This window comes from Oncorhynchus keta, chromosome 14, assembly GCF_023373465.1.
Source record: "Oncorhynchus keta strain PuntledgeMale-10-30-2019 chromosome 14, Oket_V2, whole genome shotgun sequence".
Taxonomy (NCBI): Eukaryota; Metazoa; Chordata; class Actinopteri; order Salmoniformes; family Salmonidae; genus Oncorhynchus; species Oncorhynchus keta.
Genome location: NC_068434.1, coordinates 31,200,302 through 31,225,435, shown reverse-complemented (window position 1 = coordinate 31,225,435; position 25,134 = coordinate 31,200,302). Strand labels below are relative to the sequence as shown.

Sequence of the window (25,134 nt, the reverse complement as noted above, 5' to 3'; positions counted from 1 at the left end):
ATTTTCCAGAGAATGCAGAGTTGATTATGCCTTTTTTACAATGCCTATAATTTAACACATTTGCCACTAGAAATGTGTTAAACATCCACTGAATTAGTTAGCAAGTTTACTAGATACCTACAGTAGTTGTTCATTTAGCTAACCAAACCATCAGTCCTTTCTTGCCATTATGAAAATCAAATTCAACAATGTGAATCTTTTCAATATGACTTTCTTTCAAAACCATGTAATTCTACCGTGCAAATATACCATGCATTATAGGGAAAGAATGCACTCTAGCATGCCATTCAAGCCAATCAGAAACAAGTATTCAACAATGCCATGGTATTAAGTTAATTGAGCTAGCTGACCTGTGGCATGGCAGCAGCGGGCTATACTGAGTTTCCAGAAGTCCCACTCAGAGATAGAATTCATGTTGTAGGAACGAGTGAGAAGGATGGCGAGAAGAAGCAAGACAGGAAAAACGGCACGAGATGCGAACCCAAACCAACTGATAGACAAGCTAAGTACTTTCTCCTTGCTGAGACAAGTGCAGGACAGAACTGAATGCTCTGAACAGTCGATGGATAGTGATCTTGAAATTGATCCTGACAAAAGTGAGGAGAAAGAACCTGTGTTATCAGGTGAGAACCTCACCCCAATGATCAGGAAAATGCCAGAGAGGACTCTGACCCAGTGAGAGTAAGATTCCTGGAGAAAGTGGATCCATCCCTTTTGGCCGATCTGTTAGTTGTATCAGGCTGGGTAAAGAAGGAGTTGGGTTCTGTCAATTCAGTCAAAGTATCCAGAGATGGACTTGTGTAGAGTTTTTGCGTATCTGCTGTTCAGTGGGAGAGGACACTGCATGTTTCGAGACTCGGGATGAAAGTGGTGTTATGCTTTGAGAGCCTGTCTGTTCTTTTAAGTTTTGATGCAGTGTTTTGATGTGCTTGCTGGATAAAGTCATGGTAGGGTATATAACATTGGAGGCTGCTGGGAGGACGGCTCATAATAAGGTCTGGAATGGAGTCAATGGAATGGTATCAAACACATGGAAACCTCATCTTTGACGTGTTTGATACCATTCCATTGACTCCATTCCGGACCTTATGAGCCATCCTCCCCTCAGCAGCCTCCAATGTATTTAAGTTATCCCGTGAGAGCTTTTGTTCCGAACCCACCATGGTGTTTCATGTGCCGAGTTCATAGTTATGTTGCAGCAGTATGTAGGAGGGAGATTGCGAGGTGTGAGAAGTGTGTTGTTTTGTTGGAAAAGGTGGAGCTTTTCAATTGTAGGAGTGACCATGTTGCTGGGGATCAGAAATGTCCTGTGCAAGTAAGACCGATTTACATTTCCAGGGTAAGGGCATTGCAGAAGGTGTCATATGCTGAGGCAGTAAGGAAAGTATAGGATGGTGGGCAAAGGTTGAGGGAGCCTGAGAAGATCCCTGTGAGAAGTAGCCAAGTACAGAGTGACCTGAACAGTTTGTGTAAGGTTGGCTTGTTGCCGTTTATTGCTATGGTTATTAATTGTACAGCACAGATGGAAAGGAAATCCCAGAAGATTGAATTGGTTGCAGCAGCATATACATTTTGGGTATCAGAGATTTTAGTGCAGAAGAACTACAGGTGATTTGGTTTTGAGAGAAGGTGTTTCAGCCTACTAGTCTGATGGCCTGGAGTAGGTTCTGTTGGGGCCAAAGTAGTGGGATGTATTGGGGATAATGGAATATACACTGAGTGTACAAAACATTAGGAGAACCTGCTCTTTCCATGACATCAACTGACCAGGTAAATCCAGGTGAAAGCTATGATCCCTTATTGATGTCACCTGTTAAATCCACTTCAATCAGTGTAGTTGGAGGGGAGGAGACAGGTTAAAGAATGATTTTTAAGCCTTAAAACAATTGCGACATGGATTGTGTATGTGTGCCATTCAGAGGATGAATGGGCAAGATAAAAGATGTAAGTGCCTTTGAACGGGGTATGGTAGTAGGTGCCAGGCGCACCGGTTTGAGTGTGTCAAGAACTGCAACGCTGCTGTTTTTTTTTCACTCAACAGTTTCCCGTGTGTATCAAGAATGGTCCACCACCCAACTTGACACAACTGTGGGAAGCATTGAAGTCTCCATGGGCCAGCATCCCTGTGGAACGCTTTCGACACTTTGTAGTCCATGCCTGATGAATTGAGGCTGTTCTGAGGACAAAAGTGGGTGCAACACAATATGAGGAAGGAGTTGCTAATGTTTTCTACATTCAGTGTAGATGGAGGTGCAGTATCTTTTTTTCCCCATTTCCCTTTTGCCTTTTTTTTGTGAACAAATATGTTATGCACTTTCCAAACTGAAAGGCAGCAATAGGCAACATAGCATCTAGTCTGCCGGAAAGCTACACGAAGAAGATGTCCAGTCTGCCTTGGTCCCTATGGCCACATTCACTTCAATCCTCCAGAAGAGGGCGCATAGTCATTGTATTTTTTCTTCATCCCTAATGGGAAGAGTGGAGGATTGGAATGTTCTCTTCATGATGTGGCAAATCGATTACTGTTCTCTCAGCAGCAGGATCTTATGCTGGCTGCTCGATCTGAGATAAAAAAAAGAATAGAGTCCCCCTACATGCTAAACTTGCTAAACTTTGGGAATATACTTGTTTTTGCGCTCTATCGCAGTACAACTTTTTTTCACAGCATTGCAATCACATTTTTAAAAAATTATGGAAAGTTTGACGTATTTTAATATTGTATTATTTATACAGCATTTATTTTTAACTTTACGCAAAGACTGGTGTGTTGAAAGCTATTGTGTACGCTATATTTAAAGAAATACACTTTTATGTCTTCAAAACATAAATGGGTCTCTTGTGCTGGGCAATGGGTTTAATACAGAGTACTGGTTACTCCACCCACTCCTTTCAATCAAACGCAATACATGGTATATGGAATACTTATTGGCTTGTAGAGAACTTTTCTACCTGTCTCAGCAAAAAGTGGGGTGTGAAATACTCAGTAGGGTCTCTACTGTGACTGTGTTGTACATACCCAGCAACACTTCACCCCCCCACCCCCCTTCTATAGCACCCAATGCAAAACACTGTAATAGACTGAACGTGGGATACATATGGGCTTGTAGAGTCTAACCACTGCCTGAACCGACCGTGCTGCCTGGACAGCATTGAAGGACCCCAAGAACACACATCATTTTTAAATGGAAGAAGTTTGGAACCACTAAGACTCTTCCTAGAGCTGGCTGCCTGGCCAAACTGAGCAATTGGGGGAGAAGGACCTTGGTAGGGGGTGACCAAGAACCCGATGATCACTCAGGCAGAGCTCAGAAGTTTTTCCCATCTCTGCAGCACTCCACCGATCAGGCCTTTATTATAGAGTGGCCAGACGGAAGCCACTACTCAGTTAAAGGCACATGACAGCCCGCTTGGAGTTTGCCAAAAGGCACCATAAGGACTCTCAGACCATGAGAAACAAGAATCAATCAATCAAATGTATTTATAAAGCCCTGTTTACATCAGTAGATGTCACAAAGTGCTACACAGAAACCCAGCCTAAAACCCCAAACAGCAAGCAATGCAGATGTAGAAGCACAGTGGCTAGGAAAAACTCCCTAGAAAGGCAGGAACCTAGGAAGAAACCTAGAGAGGATCCAGGCTCTGAGGGGTGACCAGTCCTCTTCTGGCTGTGCCAGGTGGAGATTTTAAGAGTATGTGGCCATTAAGGCTCGATTGTTCTTAAACATTTTAAAACGTTCAAAGATGACCAGCAGGGTTGTAGATTGTGCAACAGGTCAGTACCTCAGGAGTAAATGTCAGTTGGCTTTTCATAGCCAAGCATTCGAGACAGCAGGTGCAGTATGGAGAGAGAGGGAGAGGGAGTTGTAAACAGCAGGTCAGGGACCTGGTAGCATGTCCGGTGAACAGATCAGGGTTCCATAGCCGCAGGCAGAACAGTTGAAAATGGAGCAGCAGCACTACCAGGTGGACTGGGGACAGCCAGGATTCATCAGACCAGGTAGTCCTGAGGCATTGTCCCAGGGTTCAGATCCTCTGGGAGGGCAGGGCAGGGCAGGGCAGGGCAGGGCAGGGCAGGGCAGGGGAGGGGAGGGGAGGGAGGGAGGGAGGGAGGAGGAGGAGGAGAAGAGAGAGAGAGAGAGAGAGAGAGAGAGAATTAGAGGGAGCATACTTAAATTCACACAGGACACTAGATATAACAGACTGACTGCAGCACATAGACTATTGCAGCATAGATACTGGAGGCTGAGACGGGAGGTCGGGGGACACTGTGGCCCCTTCTGATGATACCCCTGGACAGGGCCGACCAGGCAGGGTGTAACCCCACCCACTTTGCCAAAGCACAGCCCCCACACAACTAGAGCGATATCAAGAGACCACCAACTTACTACCCTGAAACAAGGCTGAGTATAGCCCACAATGATCTCCTCCACAGCACAAGCCCGAGGGACCGCAAAACCAGACAGGAAGATCACGTCTGTGACTCAACCCACTGAATTGATGAATCCCTCTTAGGGATGGCATGGAAGAGCACTAGTAAGCCAGTGACTCAGCCCCCATTATTGGGTCAGAGGCAGAGATTCACAGTGGAGAGGAGCTGGCCAGGCAGAGACAGCCAGGGCGGGTTGTCGCTCCAGCGCCTTGCTGTTCACCTTCGCACCCCTGGGCCAGACTACACTCAATCATAGGACCTACTGAAGAGATGAGTCTTCAATAAAGACTTAAAGGTTGAGACCGAGTTTGCGTCTCTCACATGGATAGGCAGACCATTCCATAAAATTTTGCTCTATAGGAGAAAGCCCTGACTCCAGCTGTTTGCTTAGAAATTCAAAGGACAATAAGGAGGCCTGCGTCTTGTTACCGTAGCGTACGTGTAGGTATGCACGGCAGGACCAAATCAGAGCGATAGGTAGGGGAAAGCCCATGTAATGCTTTGTAGTTTAGCAGTAAAACCTTGAAATAAGCCCTAGCCTTAACAGCTATGTTTAGCACTAACTGAAGTGTATTTAGTGCTTTATCTGGCTCGCCAGAGAGTACAGCATTGCAGGAGTCTAATCTAGAAGTGATACAAGCATGAATGAGCTTTTCTGTATAATTTTTGGACAATAAGTTTCAGATTGTCTCCGGTCTGATGACCTGAATGCCAAGCGTCACATCTGGAGGAAACCTGGCAGCATCCCTAAGGTGAAGCATGGTGGTGGCAGCATCATTCTGTGGGGATGTTTTTCAGCGGCAGGGACTGGCAGACTAGTCAGGATTGTGGGAAAGATGAACGGAGAAAAGTACAGAGAGATCATTGATGAAAACCTGCTCCAGAGCGCACAAGACCTCAGACTGCGGCTAAGGTTAATCTTCCAGGGTGAACAGGAGTGGCTTTGGGACCCGTCTCTGAATGTCCATGAGTGGCCCAGTCAGAGCCGAGACTTGAACCCGATCGAACATCTCTGGAGAGACCTGAAATAGCTGTGCAGCAACGCTCCCCATCCAACCTGACAGAGCTTGAGAGGATCTGCAGAGAAGAATGGGAGAAACTCCTCAAATACAGGTGTGCGAAGCTTGTAGTGTCATACCCAAGAAGACTTGAGGCTTTAATTGCTGTCAGTGATTCAACAAAGTACTAAGTAAAGGATCTGAATACTTATGTAAATGTAATATTTCAGTTTTTATTTTGTATAAATTTGCAAAAATTTCTACACCAGTTTTTGCTTTGTCATTATGGAGTATTGTGTTAAGTTTGATGACGGGGGACAATTTAATCAATTTTAGAATAAGGCTGTAATGTAACAAAATGTAGAAAAAGTCAAGGGGTCTGAATACTTTCCAAATGCACTGTATAAACCAATAGCAACATAATTTGACTAGATTACTGCCTAAAAATGACTTTTTGTCAGGCTAAGCGATTGACCTGATGCATTTTTTTGAATGTGTAAACATGCACCCATTACCATCACCATTAGGTTAATCTAGGTGGTTGAAAGGTATGCCAGTCCATCATTGTGTCTGTCTTTGTGTACATTTAATTTCACACTGGAAGCAAACAGGGTAAGCAAAAAAATATTAGTGTTTTGTCTTTACAACTGATATTAAACACAACAGTACATTAATGTATTGTTTTGGAATGACTATAATGTATAGGACTAAATGCATATGTCTATAACACAGTCCCCCTCCAAAACTACACATATTTGGTAAGTAGAGACCCTACTGAGTATTTCCCACCCCACTTCAGCTGAGACAGGTAGAACAGTTTGTTCTCTACAAGCCAATATGTATCCCATGTACAGTCTATTACAGTATATTGCATTGGGCGCTATAGAGTGGGCTGAGGAAGTGCTGCTGTGTATGTAGGACACAGTCCGCCTCCAAAACCACACATATTTGGTTAGTAGAGACCCTACTGAGTATTTCCTACCTCACTTTAGCTGAACCAGGAATAATAGTTTTCTCTCTACAGCCACATATTCTCAACATATCAGTGTTAACATTGCATTAATTCATTACTGGGGGTAGAAATTTTTTTTTTAAACCATATTTTTTATTACATTTTTTATTTTAATATATTTGAATGAGTTATCTACATTGCAATGTTTTGAAATGTGTGGGCTTTTATTTGGAAGCTTTCTTCATTAGTGACGTCATCGTTTGTGCTGCTGGAAGGCGAGCTTCCTGTGTGCTGAGATCTCAATCAGAAGTCAATTCGATTCGGTTTTACCGCCTCTCCTCCGCGAGTAGGACGGGCTTATCACGGCAATTCACAACTGTTTCAGTGACTGAACGATGGCAGTGAACCTAAGCAAAAACGGCATTGCCCTGACAAATGCCTACAAGGAGGTGGTAGATGAGAAATCCAACACCAATTGGTAAGGACCGTAGCATCGCAGGAAAGCTCGCTAACGTTATCTAGCTATCTAATTGCATCGCCATAAAATGGTGCATCCGCTATTTGTAGTTAGCTAGCTACGTTAGCTCCTTGGTTAACAGCATTTAATTTATCTTGCCTATCATGTAAGTTAGTTAGCTGGCTTGCTTGTTGTGCAATAACGTATTTTGTATCAACGAAACAGTATAATTATTATTGCCATGTTTGTACAGTAGCCAATTATACAAATCGGATGACCATGTCATGTTGTCTGCCAATTTCCTTAGCGTTTTAGCTTGCTGGTTAGCTCAGTAAGGAGGATGCTAGATAACATTAGTAGCTACGTTAGCGGTTTGTGGTTTTTATTTAGTTGATTTCTTAGGTTATTACAATGCCTATAACGTTAACGTTAATCAGAACATTTTAGCTAAAGAAAAGTACTTGGAGCAAATTATTTCACTCGTCATTTGAGGTTCAAATGAAACCTGTTGGTGGAAGTGTTTAAAGATCAAGATGACCTGAATTAATTAATTAACCTGGTTTACCTCTCAAGAGGTTTATCAAACCCAGAGGGTTTCATTCTTAGCACACTTCCTATTGCTGAATGGGGACCAGACTCTCAGAAGTGTTTTTTTTAACCATATAATTACACAGTTCACTATTACAGGATCTCAGTTGCTCACGTTAATGGTCTGCTCCAAAATTATGCAGTTCAAACCAGTGTCATGTTTTTGTTTGATCAGGGCACATCACCTTACCAGGATGCTATTCTGCAATAACTTGTTAAGCAGTGGCTAAGTGTTACATGGATGTGAACAATGATGTTGACAGTATGGTAGCCTAATAAGCAGTGTAAACAACAATGTACTATTTGCAATGCTCGTGTGATCCTGTAACCTGGCATTCTTCTCTGCAGGGCATTGTACACCTACGAGGGGAACACTAATGATATCCGATTGGCAGAGAAGGGAGGTGAGTGTGGTACACAGGAACCTAGAAAGAAAGGCTCCAACATTTAAATGTTTTCCGTTTGGAATCGAGTCTGCAATGTTGTCTAAGATCATCATCACCTTAACTTATGGTGTGCCACTGAATTGCTCTCAAATCACAGTAAGGCAATTTAAAAGATGAAAGCAAAGGTAGTAAGTAGTTTGCAGTAGGTGTGTCTTTTATTGTTTCAATAAGAACAACTTTTATATGTGAAAAGATAGGTAGCAACCAAAGCATGTATAATGCAGGAAGAAATTTACAGCATATACCCTGTCAAAAACGGAACATGTTGAAAGTGCCTACGGGCATTGTCTGCCATGTAGCCATATTGTATACAAAATGTAAGCTTTACACAGTAATGTACATTACTTTGCATAGAACATACATTCTACAATGTGACAACATTATGATACTGTTTCAGATGGTGGACTGGAGGAACTGGTGGAGGAACTTAGCAGCGGGAAAATTATGTACGCGTTCTGTCGTGTCCAGGACCCAAACTCTGGCCTGTGCAAATACGTCCTCATCAACTGGGTGAGTGCTGTGCTACGCTCCCTTTCTCTGTATTTTGACATTTAAATTAAATGATGCTCATGACTATTTGTGTTTCAGACTGGAGAAGGTGTGAAAGATGCCCGGAAAGGACTATGTGCCAATCATGTCAGCTCCATGGCAAATTTTCTCAAGGTATTTCATTTGGCATGCTATAGACATTTTCTCAAGGTATTTCATTTGGCATGCTATAGACATTTTCTCAAGGTATTTCATTTGGCATGCTATAGACATTTTCTCAAGGTATTTCATTTGGCATGCTATAGACATTTTCTCAAGGTATTTCATTTGGCATGCTATAGACATTTTCTCAAGGTATTTCATTTGGCATGCTATAGACATTTTCTCAAGGTATTTCATTTGGCATGCTATAGACATTTTCTCAAGGTATTTCATTTGGCATGCTATAGACATTTTCTCAAGGTATTTCATTTGGCATGCTATAGACATTTTCTCAAGGTATTTCATTTGGCATGCTATAGACATTTTCTCAAGGTATTTCATTTGGCATGCTATAGACATTTTCTCCACACAGACAACTTGTGTTTAGCGAAGGAAGAAAATCCATTGGATGCAACTTTTTGTGTGTACACTTGTAACACTGGCCTCAACAGGATATGAAATGTATAGCTATTGCAGGAAAGGAATTAGACACCTCTGTAAGTGCCTGTAATAGCATGTTGGTGTTTAAGATAGGTCGGTCAACGTTAATGCGTGACATGTTTATTGGCACATTTTTTGACTGCGTTAAGCTATTAAAACATTCTGATGTAGATCATTTTGTGTTTCTGTCTCTGACAATTAAAGTGTAGTATGCACGTTTTTTTTAAATGGATAAAGGCCGAAATTGAGCAAATCCAAACATTTTGATTAATGCCATTAACACAATTATTTTAATCGTTTTACAGCCCTAGTTTTAGTTAAGCAGCAGCAGTTGGAGGCTGCTTTGGGTGAAGTTGTGGTTTCTAAATCGGCGCTTGAAGTAGTCCCAGTTATCGGTTGTTATCATGAAAGTCACCTTGCTAACTGCATGTCAACAAAATCTATGGGTGGTGGCTGTCATATATCAAATATCCCTCATACGGACTGCCCTTTCATGGCCTTATCTGGAATTTGTGATGCGTGTTATTTGTAGCTAAAATGTCTGCTGTAATTCCAGGGTGCCCATGTCACAATAAATGCCCGTGCAGAGGAGGATGTGGAACCTGAGGCTATTATGCAAAAGGTGGGCAAGGCCTCGGGAGCCAACTATAGCTTCCACAAAGAGTCTAACAAGTTCCGAGACGCTGGTCCCCAGGGACCTGTGGTATGTACCAAATACAGCATCTTATCCTTTTTAGAGATTAAAACATTTTAGTTGTGCATTATGAGCTTGTTTCCTCATTTTATCAGGATCTGTGCATACATTATGTTGGAAAGTGAGGCAAGTTGTGTTGTGGTCGAATGATATGCTCTCATGTAGCTCATTTGTTTCGGTAATAACTTCTCTGCCTGTGGACGTTTTGGTTAGATTTACTGCACAAGCCTGCGGATGAACAGCCTCTGGTAAGACACGTGGCGGGGGCCTATGTGTATATGTAAACAACAGCTGGTGCACGATATCTAAGGAAGTCTCTAGGTTTTGCTCGCCTGAGATAGAGTATGTCATGATAAGCTGTAGACCACACTATCTACCTAGAGTTTTCATCTGTATTTTTCGTAGCTGTCTAAATACCATCACAGACCGATGCTGGCACTAAAACCGAGCTCAATGAGCGGTATACCGCCATAAGCAAACAGGAAAACGCTCATCCAGAGGCGGTGCTCCTTGTGGCCGAGGACTTCAATGCAGGGAAACTTAAATCAGTTTTACCAAATTTCTATCAGCGTGTTAAATGTGCAACCCAGAGGGGGAAAAAATTCTAGACCACCTTTACTCCACACACAGAGACGTGTACAAAGCTCTCCCTCGCCCTCTATTTGGCAAATCTGACCATAATTCTATCCTCCTGATTCCTACTTACAAGCAAAAATGTAATCAGGAAGCACCAGTGACTCGGTCTATAAAAAATAAATGTAAAAAGTGGTCAGATGAAGCAGATACTAAACTACAGGACTGTTTTGCTAGCACAGACTGGAATATGTTCCGGGATTCTTCCGATGGCGTTGTAGTACACCACATCGGTCACTGGCTTTATCAATAAGTGCATATCCTATCTTCTGGGCCTGAGTAGAAGGCAGTTTAATTTCTGCATGCTTTTCATCCAAAATTCCAAATGCTGCCCCCTACCCTAGAGAAGTTAAAGCTTGGTCGTAAATGGGTCTTCCAAATGGACAATTACCCTAAGCATACTTTCAAAGTTGTGGCAAAATGGCTTAAGGACAACAAAGTATTGGAGTGGCCTTCACAAAGCCCTGACCTCAATCCTATAGAAAATGTATTGGCACAACTGAAAAAGCGTGCGTGAGCAAGGAGGCCTAAAAACCTGATTCAGTTACACCAGCTCTGTCAGGAGGAATGGGACAAAATTCACCCAACTTATTGTGGGAAGTTGTTGGAAGGCTACTCAAAATATTTGACCCAAGTTAAACAATTTAAGGCAATGCTACCAAATACAAATTGAGTGTATGTAAATTTCTGACCCACTGGGAATGTGATGAAAGAAAGAAATAATTATTTCTACTATTATTCTGACATTTCACATTCTTAAAATAAAGTGGTGATCCTGACTGACCGAAGACAGGGAACTTTTACTAGCTTTAAATGTCAGGCATTGTGAACAACGGAGTTTAAATGTATTTGGCTATGGTGTATGTAAACTTCCGACTTCAACTGTATTTGAGAATGCTATTCACTGACTACAACTCAGCGTTCAACACCATAGTGCCCTCAAAGCTCATCACTAAGCTTAGGACCCTGGGTCTAAACACCTCCGTCTGCAACTGGTTCGTGGACTTTCTGACGGACTGCCCCCAGCTGGTAAGGGTAGGTAACAGCACAACCACCATGCTGATCCTCAACACTGGGACCCCTCAGGGGTGCGTGCTCAGCCCCCTCCTGTACTCCCTGTTCACTCATGAATGCACAGCCAGGCCCGACTCCAACACAGTCATTAAGTGATAATGATAAGACTGCCTACAGGGAGGAGGTCAGAGACCTGACCATGTTGTGCAAGGACAACAACCTCTCCCTCACCGTGATCAAGACAAAGGAGATGATTGTGGACTACAGGAATAGGAGGACTGGGCACGCCTCCATTCTCATCGACGGGGTTGTAGTGGAGCAGGTTGAGAGCTTCAAGTTCCTTGAACACTAACATGATCCAAGTACACCAAGACAGTCGTGAAGAGGGCATGTCAAAACTTATTCCCCCTCAGACTGAAAAGATTTGGCGCAGGTCCTCAGATCCTCAAAAGGTTCTACAGCTGCACCATCAAGAGCATCCTGGCGGGTTGCATCACTGCCTGGTATGGCAACTGCTCGGCCTCCGACCGCAAGGCACTACGGAGGGTAGTGCATACAGCTCAGTATACCACCGGGGCCAACCCTCCTGCCATCCAGGACCTCTATACCAGGCGGTGTCAGAGGAAGGACCTAAATATTCAGACTCCAGGCACCCTAGTCATACTGTTCTCTAATACCGCATGGCAAGCTGTACCTTGAGCGCCAAGTCTAGGTCCAAGAGGCATCTAAACAGCTTCTACCCTCCTCCCCCTTCTACTATGTTGCTACTCTCTTATTATCTATGCATAGTCGTTTTAATAACTCTACCTACATGTACATATTACCTCAATTACCTCGACACCGGTGCCCCTGCACATTGGCTCTGTACTGGTACCCCCTGTATATAGCCTCCACATTGGCTCTGTACTGGTACCCCCTGTATATAGCCTCCACATTGGCTCTGTACTGGTACCCCCTGTATATAGCCTCCACATTGGCTCTGTACTGGTACCCCCTGTATATAGCCTCCACATTGGCTCTGTACTGGTACCCCCTGTATATAGCCTCCACATTGGCTCTGTACTGGTACCCCCTGTATATAGCCTCCACATTGGCTCTGTACTGGTACCCCTGTATATAGCCTCCACATTGGCTCTGTACTGGTACCCCTGTATATAGCCTCCACATTGACTCTGTACTGGTACCCCTGTATATAGCCTCCACATTGACTCTGTACTGGTACCCCTGTATATAGACTCCACATTGACTCTGTACTGGTACCCCTGTATATAGCCTCCACATTGACTCTGTACTGGTACCCCCTGTATATAGCCTCCACATTGACTCTGTACTGGTACCCCCTGTATATAGGCTCCACATTGACTCTGTACTGGTACCCCCTGTATATAGCCTCCACATTGACTCTGTACCGGTACCCCCTGTATATAGCCTCCACATTGACTCTGTACTGGTACCCCCTGTATATAGCCTCCACATTGACTCTGTACTGGTACCCCTGTATATAGCCTCCACATTGGCTCTGTACTGGTACCCCTGTATATAACCTCCACATTGACTCTGTACTGGTACCCCTGTATATAGCCTCCACATTGACTCTGTACTGGTACCCCCTGTATATAGCCTCCACATTGACTCTGTACTGGTACCCCCTGTATATAGCCTCCACATTGGCTCTGTACTGGTACCCCCTGTATATAGCCTCCACATTGACTCTGTACTGGTACCCCCTGTATATAGCCTCCACATTGACTCTGTACTGGTACCCCTGTATATAGCCTCCACATTGACTCTGTACTGGTACCCCCTGTATATAGCCTCCACATTGACTCTGTACTGGTACCCCCTGTATATAGCCTCCACATTGACTCTGTACTGGTACCCCCTGTATATAGCCTCCACATTGACTCTGTACTGGTACCCCTGTATATAGCCTCCACATTGGCTCTGTACTGGTACCCCTGTATATAACCTCCACATTGACTCTGTACTGGTACCCCCTGTATATAGCCTCCACATTGACTCTGTACTGGTACCCCCTGTATATAGCCTCCACATTGGCTCTGTACTGGTACCCCTGTATATAGCCTCCACATTGACTCTGTACTGGTACCCCCTGTATATAGCCTCCACATTGACTCTGTACTGGTACCCCTGTATATAGCCTCCACATTGACTCTGTACTGGTACCCCCTGTATATAGCCTCCACATTGACTCTGTACTGGTACCCCCTGTATATAGCCTCCACATTGACTCTGTACTGGTACCCCCTGTATATAGCCTCCACATTGACTCTGTACTGGTACCCCTGTATATAGCCTCCACATTGGCTCTGTACTGGTACCCCCTGTATATAACCTCCACATTGACTCTGTACTGGTACCCCCTGTATATAGCCTCCACATTGACTCTGTACTGGTACCCCTGTATATAGCCTCCACATTGACTCTGTACTGGTACCCCCTGTATATAACCTCCACATTGACTCTGTACTGGTACCCCCTGTATATAGCCTTCACATTGACTCTGTACTGGTACCCCCTGTATATAGCCTCCACATTGACTCTGTACTGGTACCCCCTGTATATAGCCTCCACATTGACTCTGTACTGGTACCCCCTGTATATAGCCTCCACATTGACTCTGTACTGGTACCCCCTGTATATAGCCTCCACATTGACTCTGTACTGGTACCCCCTGTATATAACCTCCACATTGACTCTGTACTGGTACCCCCTGTATATAGCCTCCACATTGACTCTGTACTGGTACCCCCTGTATATAGCCTTCACATTGACTCTGTACTGGTACCCCCTGTATATAGCCTCCACATTGACTCTGTACTGGTACCCCCTGTATATAGCCTCCACATTGACTCTGTACTGGTACCCCCTGTATATAACCTCCACATTGACTCTGTACTGGTACCCCCTGTATATAGCCTCCACATTGACTCTGTACTGGTACCCCCTGTATATAACCTCCACATTGACTCTGTACTGGTACCCCCTGTATATAGCCTCCACATTGACTCTGTACTGGTACCCCCTGTATATAGCCTTCACATTGACTCTGTACTGGTACCCCCTGTATATAGCCTCCACATTGACTCTGTACTGGTACCCCCTGTATATAGCCTCCACATTGACTCTGTACTGGTACCCCCTGTATATAACCTCCACATTGACTCTGTACTGGTACCCCCTGTATATAGCCTCCACATTGACTCTGTACTGGTACCCCTGTATATAGCCTCCACATTGACTCTGTACTGGTACCCCCTGTATATAGCCTCCACATTGACTCTGTACTGGTACCCCCTGTATATAGCCTCCACATTGACTCTGTACTGGTACCCCCTGTATATAGCCTCCACATTGGCTCTGTACTGGTACCCCCTGTATATAGCCTCCACATTGACTCTGTACTGGTACCCCCTGTATATAGCCTCCACATTGACTCTGTACTGGTACCCCCTGTATATAGCCTCCACATTGACTCTGTACTGGTACCCCCTGTATATAGCCTCCACATTGACTCTGTACCATAACACCCTGTATATAGCCTCCACATTGACTCTATACTGGTACCCCCTGTATATAGCCTCCACATTGACTCTGTACTGGTACCCCCTGTATATAGCCTCCACATTGACTCTGTACTGGTACCCCCTGTATATAACCTCCACATTGACTCTGTACTGGTACCCCCTGTATATAGCCTCCACATTGACTCTGTACTGGTACCCCCTGTATATAGCCTCCACATTGACTCTGTACTGGTACCCCCTGTATATAACCTCCACATTGACTCTGTACTGGTACCCCCTGTATATAGCCCCTCTTGTTATTTACTGCTGTTCCTTTATTTGTTATTCTTATCTTACTTTTTATTTTTAAATGTTTTAATTTTCTTAACTGCATTGTTGGTTAATGGCTTGTAAGTATGCATTTCACTGTTGTAATCAGCGCATGTGACAAATAAAATCTGATTTGATGAGATTTTCAGGGTGAGTTAGTTTCCAATGTGTTGGTTGTTGTGATGGTGCAGCTGGTTGTTTATAATGACTCGTCTGCAGTAGAATTCAGACGTTTAGTTGGAGCTCATGATTGGTGGCCAGGGCTGGAGCCAGAGAAACCAGGCCAGACAAGGCAGGTTGTTTAAAGCCTGTTAACTCCCCTCATGCTGCGTCAGTATTGGATCTGGGTAGGGGTTGGTGTCCAGGAGTGACAACTTGTTTGGAGCATAGGAGATTTTTGTTGTTCTCTAACACATTTTGTTATGACAGGGCTCTGTCTATCAGAAGACCAACGCTATGTCTGAAATCAAACGCACCAATAAAGACAACTTCTGGGCGCAGGCAGAGGTAAGCTTCAACACCTTTCTCCCACTACAGGGACACACTGATCCTCTACAGACTGGTTATATTTGTTTGATCATAGCTCAGCGTGTTCTGGTGTCATGCGGCCGTTATGACACATTTTACATTACCCTAACCTGGTGCTCATGGCCCGTGTGTCTGTCTCAGAAAGATGAGGAGAAGCGGCGACAGGAGGAGCGTTGTAAGGCAGACGAGGAGCGCCAGAAGCTGGAGAAAGACAGGAAGGATCGAGAGGCCAAGGAGGCAACTCTCAGAGAGAAGAGAGACAAGGAAAGGGCCTCTATGATCGACCAGCAGAAGTGAGTAAAACTGTGGTTAGTTCACTTAGCTGTTGGGTATCTAGCTGACCTTATTGACACAGGTTTGCATTGTCTACTTCCTTCTTTTAACAACCATTTGTTTAACAGGAAGTACCAGCAGCAGCAGGAAGCTGAGAGCAGAGAAGATGAGAAACAACAATGGGTGAGTTTTCTGCTAGCTTACAGCAGGACAGGCCTGCAGTCTGAGGAGAATCAGTTAAAATCAGTCCTGCTATGTTTAACTGGTAGTTTATCCTCATGTGGGAGGCAGTAGGTCAGTCTGCAACATGCACCCCACCTCAATTTTGTTTTTAAATGTCAAAGCACAAATTTAGGACATAAGATTAGCACAAGAACAAACTAAACAGAACCATTAGGTGTAGCCTCTGAGGTAGTGTTCAATTATGTGTGATGCACCATCAGGAGGAGCAGGAGAAGGACTTCCAGGCAACTCAGAAGAAAGGGATGAAGCGTGGTGAATCTGTGGAGAAAGCCAATGTGAGTTAAATGTGATTGTCCAAATTCTCCCTATACACTGACTCAGAACTGCTTCCCTTTTCAATCACTCAATCAAACCTGTTCTTTGCTTGAATCCAAAGTCTCCACAGTTTAACTTTTCCTGTCTGTACATTTTTTGTATCTTCTACATTTTCTTTAGACATAATAAAGAAATTGTACATGTCTTTTCATACTGTAGATCAGGGGTAATCAACTAGTTTCAGCCGGGGGCTGATTTTTGTTTGAGGGAATGATTTGGGGGATGGAAAATAATTTGTATAAGAATTTGGACACTGCACATTGATCACAACTAAGACCAACAAGATTGTATTTCAAATCAAAGTTTATTTGTCACGTGCGCCGAATACAACGGGTGTACAGTGAAATGCTTACTTACAGGCTCTAACCAACAGTGCAAGAAAGGTATTGGGTGAACAATGGATAAGTACAAAGACAGTGAAAAATAAGTTGCGAGGCTATATACAGTAGCGAGGCTACATACAGGCACCAGTTAGTCGGGCTGATTGAGGGAGTATGTACATGTAGATATGGTTAAGGTGACTATGCATATATCATCAAGAGAGACTAGCAGCTTCATCTGACCACTTTTTTTATAGAACGAGTGTTTCCTGGTGCTTCCTGCTTTTTTTTATTTGAAAATAACATTTTCATACCATGATTACATTGAGACACGATCACATACACTGCATGACCAGAAGTGTGTGGACACCTGCTCGTCGAACATCTCATTCCAAAATCATGGTATTAATATGGAGTTGGTCCACCACTTTGCTATAACAGCCTCCACTCTTCTGGGAAGACTTTCCACTAGATTTTAGAACATTGCTGCAGGGATTTAGTGAGGTCAGGCACGTATGCTTTATATACCTGTCAGCAACGGGTGTGGCTGAAATAACCGAATCCACTTATTTGAACTGGTGTCCACATACTTTTGTGTGTGTGAGTGTGTGTGTGTGTGTGTGTGTGTGTGTGTGTGTGTGTGTGTGTGTGTGTGTATATCACACACACAAATCAGATTACTTTGAGGTAGAAAGGAGTTGGAGCACTCAACAAAAAAAAGCAGGATTTGATTTCATTTAGCTCCCTCTAATCCATTGTACAGGATGTGAACAGGTGACTGACGTTCTAAGGTCAAGCTGACGTCGTCCTCCGAGTAATCTAACCTTTGCGCTTAGCTCCTATTTATAGCCTAGTTGCCCATTGAGACACAACCATGTAAGAAAATAATGATGAAGCTTTGGATTTACCACCTGTTCCCATGTGGTAAACTTTTTATTATTGGCAGACCAATACTTACGTTTTTTTACCACCCGAGAACAGGGAAAGAATATAAAATCCAAAGCGTCATTAATTGTAGCACAACAAATGTTATATACATGCTCAAATGCATCTGCCGTGCTGCTTATATTGGTCAAATTATACGAGCATTAAAACTCTGCATTGCAGAACACAAGGCTGACAATAGGCCGGCCCTCCATGTACTGAGTCTTACACCCCTGGGCTTAACAATGAGTTTTCACTGTCCTCGTTTCTATAATGTTCTTGCTTAGATTTTTGGTGTCGCTGTGTTTCCGGATTCACAAACCAATATAAATGTATATTTTGACATGGCCTATTTATTAACGAGACACACTATTTCTCTTATTATTTGTATTTTTTTTGTGCTACAATTAGCCATTTACCTTATGTTTCAATTATAATTTTCTTACATTGTTTTTTCTCAATGGGCCACCAGGCTGTAAATGGTCAGGCCACTCTGATGAAGACTTCAGCTTGACCTCTGTCAGTCACCTGTTTGTGTCCTGTACAATGGATTAAAGATAGCTAAAATATATAAATCTTGTGCTCCAACTAATTTCTACCTAGAATTTTTGAAGTTTTTCTTGGTAAGAATGTCTCATGATTTTTGTTGTTGAGCACCCCTCCTTTCCTTTGTTTGCTGAAGCGTGAAATCCCACCTGAACTCATTTTTGCCCGAATTCTGGGCCACGTTTTGCTGGCCCCTGTTTTGCTTATCAGCAGTGAATTTCACTGGGGTGTTAAACTACTAAGAATTCTGAGCTGAGAAGGTAAAAATCTGTCTTTCTGCCCCTGAGCGACGCAATTAACCCTGGGGTTGGGTTAAATGCCGGAGACACATTTCAGTTGAATGCATTCAGTTGTACAACTGACTAGGTATCCCCCATTCCCTTCCCTTTCTATAGCTCTACAGTGGCCAGTGTGCATGTCTGACTCTCACTGTGTGTTTCAGGAGGCAGCCAATCTGATCTCACAGCGCTCTATGAACCCCAGAGAGATGTTCAAGCAGAGAGAGAAGGGCATGGACACCCCTGCTGCTACCCACGCCACTGCCAGCCCCCAGCCAGGTAGGCTACTAATTCAATACAACTGTTTGCTATTAATATGCCAAGTGTAGTTCCTAATGAGGATTTTAGATTATTCTGTAAAATGTTTCTGCCATGGGTGTTTCATAAATGTACCTGCTAGCTATCTGTCAGGTTTGGGTGAGATCAGGGGATTGTCTGGGCCATGTTGAAACATGCAGGAGGAGATTTTTATTGCATTACTCTGCCTTCATCAGCTTTAACTCATTGTCAGACACAGACTGTCTCGTATCACATCTTGTCTCTAGACCGCATCTGCTTTGTGTTGTCTACTCTGCTGGGTAACCTCTCCGGCCAATGTGTATGTCTGTCTGTCTGCTCTGGTGTGTGTTTCTCAGGGCGTTTGCAAAGCCCTTTTCTCTCTAAGCAACCATGTGAGCCTGAGCCGTCCCGCTCGCCCCTGCGCCAAGCCTCGCCACTTTCTGCAGGCTCTGCCTCTCCTGTCCCCGCTGCAGGTCTGAGCTCACTCATACCACTGACACAAACTGACCCTGCCCTATCTCACACACACACACACACACAGACAGAGAGAAATACTTCACACATGGGTGACCGTGTGACATACAAGATGTTTCGGTCCAATCTTTACCTGATGCTGCTCCCTTTCAATCAATCAGTCCAAATTATTGACCTAATGCTACTCCATTTGCTCTCTTGTTACTGCAATTTAACATCACCCTGAGGCTCATGCCCATGATTAGACCACTGTACATCATCATAGATCACTGTAGCCAAGGCCTCCCGAGTGGCGCAGTGGTCTAAGGCACTGCATCGTATTGCTAGCTGTGCCACTAGAGATTCTGGGTTCAAGTCCAGGCTCTGTCCCAGCCGGCCGCGACCGGGAGACCCATGGGGTGGCGCACAATTGGCCCAGCATCATCCGGGTGAGGGTTTGGCAGGCAGGGATGTCCTTGTCCCATCGCGCTAGCGACTCCTGTGGTGGCCCGTGCGCACTGGTCATCCCCAAAGCCAACACCTCCTTTGACCGCCTCTCCTTCCAGTTATCTGCTGCCAATGATTGGAACGAATTGCAAAAATTGCTGAAGGTGGAGACTTATATTTCCCTCACTAACTTTGAACATCAGCTATCTGAGCAGCTAACCGATCGTTGCAGCTGTACGTATCCCATCTGTAAATAGCCCAGCCAATCTACCTACCTCATCCCCATATTGTTTTTATTTACTTTTCTGATATTTTGCACACCAGTATTTCTACTTCCACATCATCATCTGCACAGCTATCACTCCAGTGTTAATTTGCTAAATTGTAATTACTTCACTACTATTTATTGCCTTATCACCTTATGCCATTTGCACACACTGTATATAGGCTTTCTTTTTTTCCCCATTGTATTACTGACTGTACGCTTGTTCATTCCATGTGTAACTGTTGTTGTTCGTGTCGCACTGCTTTGCTTTATCTTGGCCAGGTTGCAGTTGTAAATGAACTTGTTCTCAACTAGCCTACCTGGTTAAATAAAGGTGAAATAAATTAAAATGAACACCGAATGGTTAAGGTTTAGAATAGGCTTAGAACAAAAATCTTAAACAACTTTCTATCACTGGATTCAAACATACAACCAATGGAATCAGAGGCAGATGCACCCTAGCAAAACCGAAACCTACTTGAAGGTAACAGTGCTCACTGTTGCCCACAGTGGCTGGTTTCCACGTCATCTCGTGACGTCCTCAGCCATGGATGAATGTTGACTTCTGACTTGTATCACGGGTGACCTGGCTGATATATTCAGTTTCTGAATATTTCTGAGTGCATGCCTTAGTATATGTGTACATTTGTGGCCATCTGTGTGTATCTGTGCTCCTATATCATGTGTGTGTGTGTGTATCTTAATAAGAACCCAGTGTGGATGAGTCATCCCAGTCTGAGTGCTTGGATGAGCAGGATGCAACCCCTGTTCAGGATGCAGTCCCTGAGGAACAGTGGCAAGATGAAGGTGGGCCCTACTCCAAATGCACCTCAGTCTGAACACGGAACAGTCATTCATCTCATCTGTGAATCATCATGACCATTTCTCTGGACACATTTCTAAGTTACTTTGTATTCTGGATCCCTGCTGCTGCTGCCACCTGTTGGTGGATGGAGATGGTCTTTAAATAAATACAATTGACCTTTTCCCCTTTTCAGTGAAGGCACCAGCTCCTCCCACTCAGCACAACCATCCCACAGAGCCAGCCCAAAATGATCTCTATGAGGAGCCCCCACAGGTGAATATTTGTCATTGCACATGTGAGAATCATTCCGCAAGGGTGAGGATTTAATTATAAACGGCGACAACATACATTTTGTAATCTGAAAATACCTTCTCATTATTCAAATGCCATTCATGTCAAAAGAAGATGTAATGGGTAATATTTGCAGTTGAACTTAACACTTGAAGGGCATTCTGAGGTACAGCACCCCTTGTTGTTCCCTCAGGTGGAAGAGAACACATTTGAGGTGCCTGCAGGGGAGAAGACGGACCGAGGTGTCTGTGCCAGGGCTCTATACGACTACCAGGCTGGTAAGCATCACAGCCTACACAAAAATGTCAGCTGACACTCGGTCCACTGGACTGGTTCTGTATGTGACAAATGTGTAACCGTGACGTTTTGCCCCAAAACGGAGAGTCGATATGGGTGGAACTGCTAGTAGGAAACTGGCAGTCTGTGAGGGAATAGACACTGTCAAATAATACCATAAGTATATCTGAATGGGCATAGTGACCTGAGGTATTGCTCCTCTTTTCATTCCACAGCTGATGACACAGAGATCTCCTTTGATCCTGATGACATAATCACTGGCATCGAGATGATTGACGAGGGCTGGTGGCGGGGCTACAGCCCAGACGGGCATTTTGGAATGTTCCCAGCCAATTACGTGGAGGTTATTTAGGTCCATACCTCGCCCACTCACTAGATCAGCATATTGGAGGCAGAATAGAAAAGACCCCCCCCCACCCCCAGAAGAATTTGGCAGTATGAAAACTGCTTGGTCCAGAACACAGCAGGTCAGAAGTAACTCAACAGTGAACCCTTTAGAATAGTTTGCTGAACTGAATCTGCCACATTATGGACCAATATATGAACAATAACCATGGGACCAGGGGTCGTGCAAATCTATCCCTGTTGAAGGAAGCAATTCAATTATGTTGTTGATGTTGTGAGGCGTTAGATGGCATAGTTTAGGTTTTGATGAAAACCCATATACTGGCCAACCCCAAACTGAATCTCTCACCTTTTAATGTGATGCAGTAAATTGACAGGCTTTTTAGATTTTTCAATTCAAGTTTCCATTGCGAACATTAATAGCACTTGTAGATCACATTCCTTAAAAAGTGAATCCAGTTTTGTTCCAGATATACTATTTTTGTTATTTGTAGCATTCACTCCGGTTGGGTTCAGGATAATATTTCATAGCTCACATAATGGTACCAACTATGATCTTTGGCCTTTTTTTGCCTTTTCCTCAGACTAATATTTTATGTGAGTATTTCTTTGTCAGAAATTATTTTGCTTGAAAGGAATCCTGTGTGAATTTCCAACAGTAGTTTGGTATTGCAGTGGAATTGATTATTAGAAAACCAAAAGGTTCTATATTTGCTATGCTCTCTGGGTGGCTGAACTTGAGGGAAAATAGGAGTGTAAATAATGACAATCATATTCTTGTGAAATACTTGTATTTTTATTTTTTAATACCGCTGAAGTCCGTAAGTTTACATACACTTAGGTTGGACTCATTAAAACACAGTTTTGGCAAGTCGGTTAGGACATCTATTTTGTGCATGACACAAGTCATTTTCCCAACAATTGTTTACAGACAGATTATTTCACTTATAATTCACTGTATCACAATTCCAGTGGGTCAGAAGTTTACATACACTAAGTTGACTGCCTTTAAACGGCTTGGGAAATTCCAGAAAATGATGTCATGGCTTTAGAAGCTTCTGATAGGCTAATTGACATCATTTGAGTTAATTGGAGGTGTACCTGTGGATGTATTTCAAGACCTTTCTTCAAACTCTGTGCCTCTTTGATTGACATCATGGGGAAATCCAAATAAATCAGCCAAGAACTCAAACTTGTAGACCTCCAAGTCTGGTTCATCCTTGGGAGCAATTTCCAAATGCTTGAAGGTACCACGTTCATCTGTACAAACAATAGTATGCAAGTATAAACACCATGGGACCATGCAGCCGTCATACCGCTCAGGAAGGAGACGTGTTCTTTCTCTTAGAGATGAACGCACTTTGGTGCAAAAAGTGCAAATCAATCCCAGAACAACAGCAAAGGACCTTGTGAAGATGCTGGAGGAAACGGGTACAAACGTATCTATATTCACAGTCAAATGAGTCCTATATCGACATAACCTGAAAGGCCGCTCCGCAAGGAAGAAGCCACTGCTCCAAAACCGCCATAAAAAAGCCAGACTACGGTTTGCAACTGCACATGGGGACAAATATTACTTTTTGTCATCTGGTCTGATGAAACATAAATAGAACAGTTTAGCCATAATGCCCATCGTTGTGTTTGGAGGAAAAAGGGGGATGCTTGCAAGCCGAAGAACACCATCACAACTGTGAAGCACGGGGGTGGCAGCATCATGTTGTGGGGGTGTTTTGCTGCAGGAGGGACTGGTGCACTTCACAAAATAGATGGCATCATGAGAAATAAAAATGATGTGGATATATTAAAGCAACATCTCAAGACATCAGTCAGGAAGTTAAAGCTTGGTCGCAAATGGGTCTTCCAAATGGACAATGACCCCCAGCATACTTCCAAAGTTTTTTGTAAAATGGCTTAAGGACAAGAATGTTAAGGTATTGAAGTGGCCATCAGAAAGCCCTGATCTCAATCCTATAGAAAATGTGTGGGCAGAACTGGAAAAAGTGTGCGCGAGCAAGGAAGCCAACAAACCTGACTGTTACACCAGCTCTGTCAGGAGGAATGGGCCAAAGTTCACCCAACTTATTGTGGGAAGCTTGTGGAAGGCTACCCAAAACATTTGACCCAAGTTAAACAATTTAATGGCAATGCTACCAAATATTGAATATCTGACCCCCTGGGAATGTGATGAAATAAATAATTATCTACTATTATTCTGACATTTCACAATCTGAAAATAAAGTGGTGATCCTAACTGACCTAAGATAGGGAATTCTAACTACGATTAAATGTCAGGAATTGTAAAAAACTGAGTTTAAATGTATTTGGCTAAGGTGTATGTAAACTTCTGACTTCAACTGTATATGATGGTTATGCTAAAGAGCTCATCCCCATATCCTCCCTGCTCTCTTCAGCCCCTGGAGAATTTGTATAATGGACTATTTCAGGGACCAGTTACACAAAACAAAGCAGAAGTCATATTTCCTCTCTCGTGCTTTTGCCGTTTTCATATGTATCCTGGGTAGGGTTGCAGAATTCTGGGAACTTTCAATAAATTCCCGGGTTTTCCGGAAATCGTGGTTGGAGGAATCCTGGAATCAGGAAGGGCATAAACAGGAAATCTGGAATCTTCCAAACAGGATTTCTGGAAAACCTGGGAATTCATTGAAAGTTCCGAGAATGTTGCAACCCTGGTCCTGTGTACAACTAGTCTCTGCTTAACCAGTCTTTCACAGCCAGGTCCAACTTCCATCAAAATACAGGTCTGTGATTGGCTTTTCCTAGCAGAAGAGCCTTGATCAGATGCTGTTTTCCTGGCAGAAGAGCCTTGATCAGATGCTGTTATCTTGTGACAGTGCCAAAGGAGGGGAACAGGATGACGTCATCCTCTGGAAAGTGCTTTCTCTCATTTTTAATCAGTGTTGAAACTCCATAACCATTAGGCTATGCAACGTCACTGCTTTTTAATTTATAATGAAATCGTTGTGGAAGAAAAAGTTTAAGACATTGTCACTTTAATGATAAAGGAATTAAAGAATGATTTAAAACCGGTCATGGTCATTTCAAGGTGTGATGTATTCATGTTTTTGTTTTTCAAGAGTATATTGTAATGCAAATATGTTCATCATAATTAAAAGAGTTAAAGTAAAATGTGTTCCTGTCTTATAGCATCTTTTGTAAATGTTGGTTGTTGTGGCAGCAGTAAGTCGATTTAAACATACGAGGGCGGTATGAGCTAGCTGATAGAATAGGAACAGAATTGTGTAAGGTGGCATATTGATTATTCTGAAATCTGTTTGGAGTGAAAGCTTTGGAGACTTTCAAAGAGC

General features: G+C 43.4%; 1 protein-coding gene and 1 long non-coding RNA gene across 8 annotated transcripts; one reads left to right on the top strand and one right to left on the bottom strand.

Moving 5' to 3' along the window:
* Positions 1–6,658: 6,658 nt before the first annotated feature.
* Positions 6,659–24,959, top strand: LOC118393214 (drebrin-like protein B). Of its 3 annotated transcripts, XM_035785682.2 has the most exons (14): positions 6,663–6,857; positions 7,773–7,828; positions 8,268–8,380; positions 8,459–8,533; positions 9,558–9,704; positions 15,629–15,706; positions 15,869–16,020; positions 16,129–16,183; positions 16,444–16,518; positions 18,791–18,905; positions 20,779–20,877; positions 21,069–21,148; positions 21,360–21,444; positions 21,679–24,959. In XM_035785682.2, exons 1-14 carry the CDS (start codon positions 6,775–6,777, stop codon positions 21,813–21,815), a joined length of 1,350 nt encoding a protein of 449 aa, XP_035641575.1. In that variant the 5' UTR covers positions 6,663–6,774; the 3' UTR covers positions 21,816–24,959. The 3 variants fall into 3 exon arrangements, with proteins under 3 accessions (XP_052317445.1, XP_035641576.1, XP_035641575.1); XM_035785683.2 differs by lacking the exon at positions 20,779–20,877 and having other exon boundaries at positions 6,662–6,857; XM_052461485.1 differs by lacking the exons at positions 20,779–20,877; positions 21,069–21,148; positions 21,360–21,444; positions 21,679–24,959 and adding an exon at positions 19,262–20,772 and having other exon boundaries at positions 6,659–6,857.
* On the bottom strand, positions 13,860–15,622 carry LOC127907261 (uncharacterized). 5 transcript variants are annotated; one of them, XR_008063919.1, is made up of 3 exons: positions 15,023–15,622; positions 14,244–14,477; positions 13,860–14,204 (listed from the first exon to the last, which is right to left on the bottom strand). It is a non-coding gene; the product is annotated as an uncharacterized LOC127907261 (long non-coding RNA). The 5 variants fall into 5 exon arrangements; XR_008063920.1 differs by having other exon boundaries at positions 13,861–14,126; XR_008063922.1 differs by having other exon boundaries at positions 13,861–14,087.
* Positions 24,960–25,134: the final 175 nt, after the last annotated feature.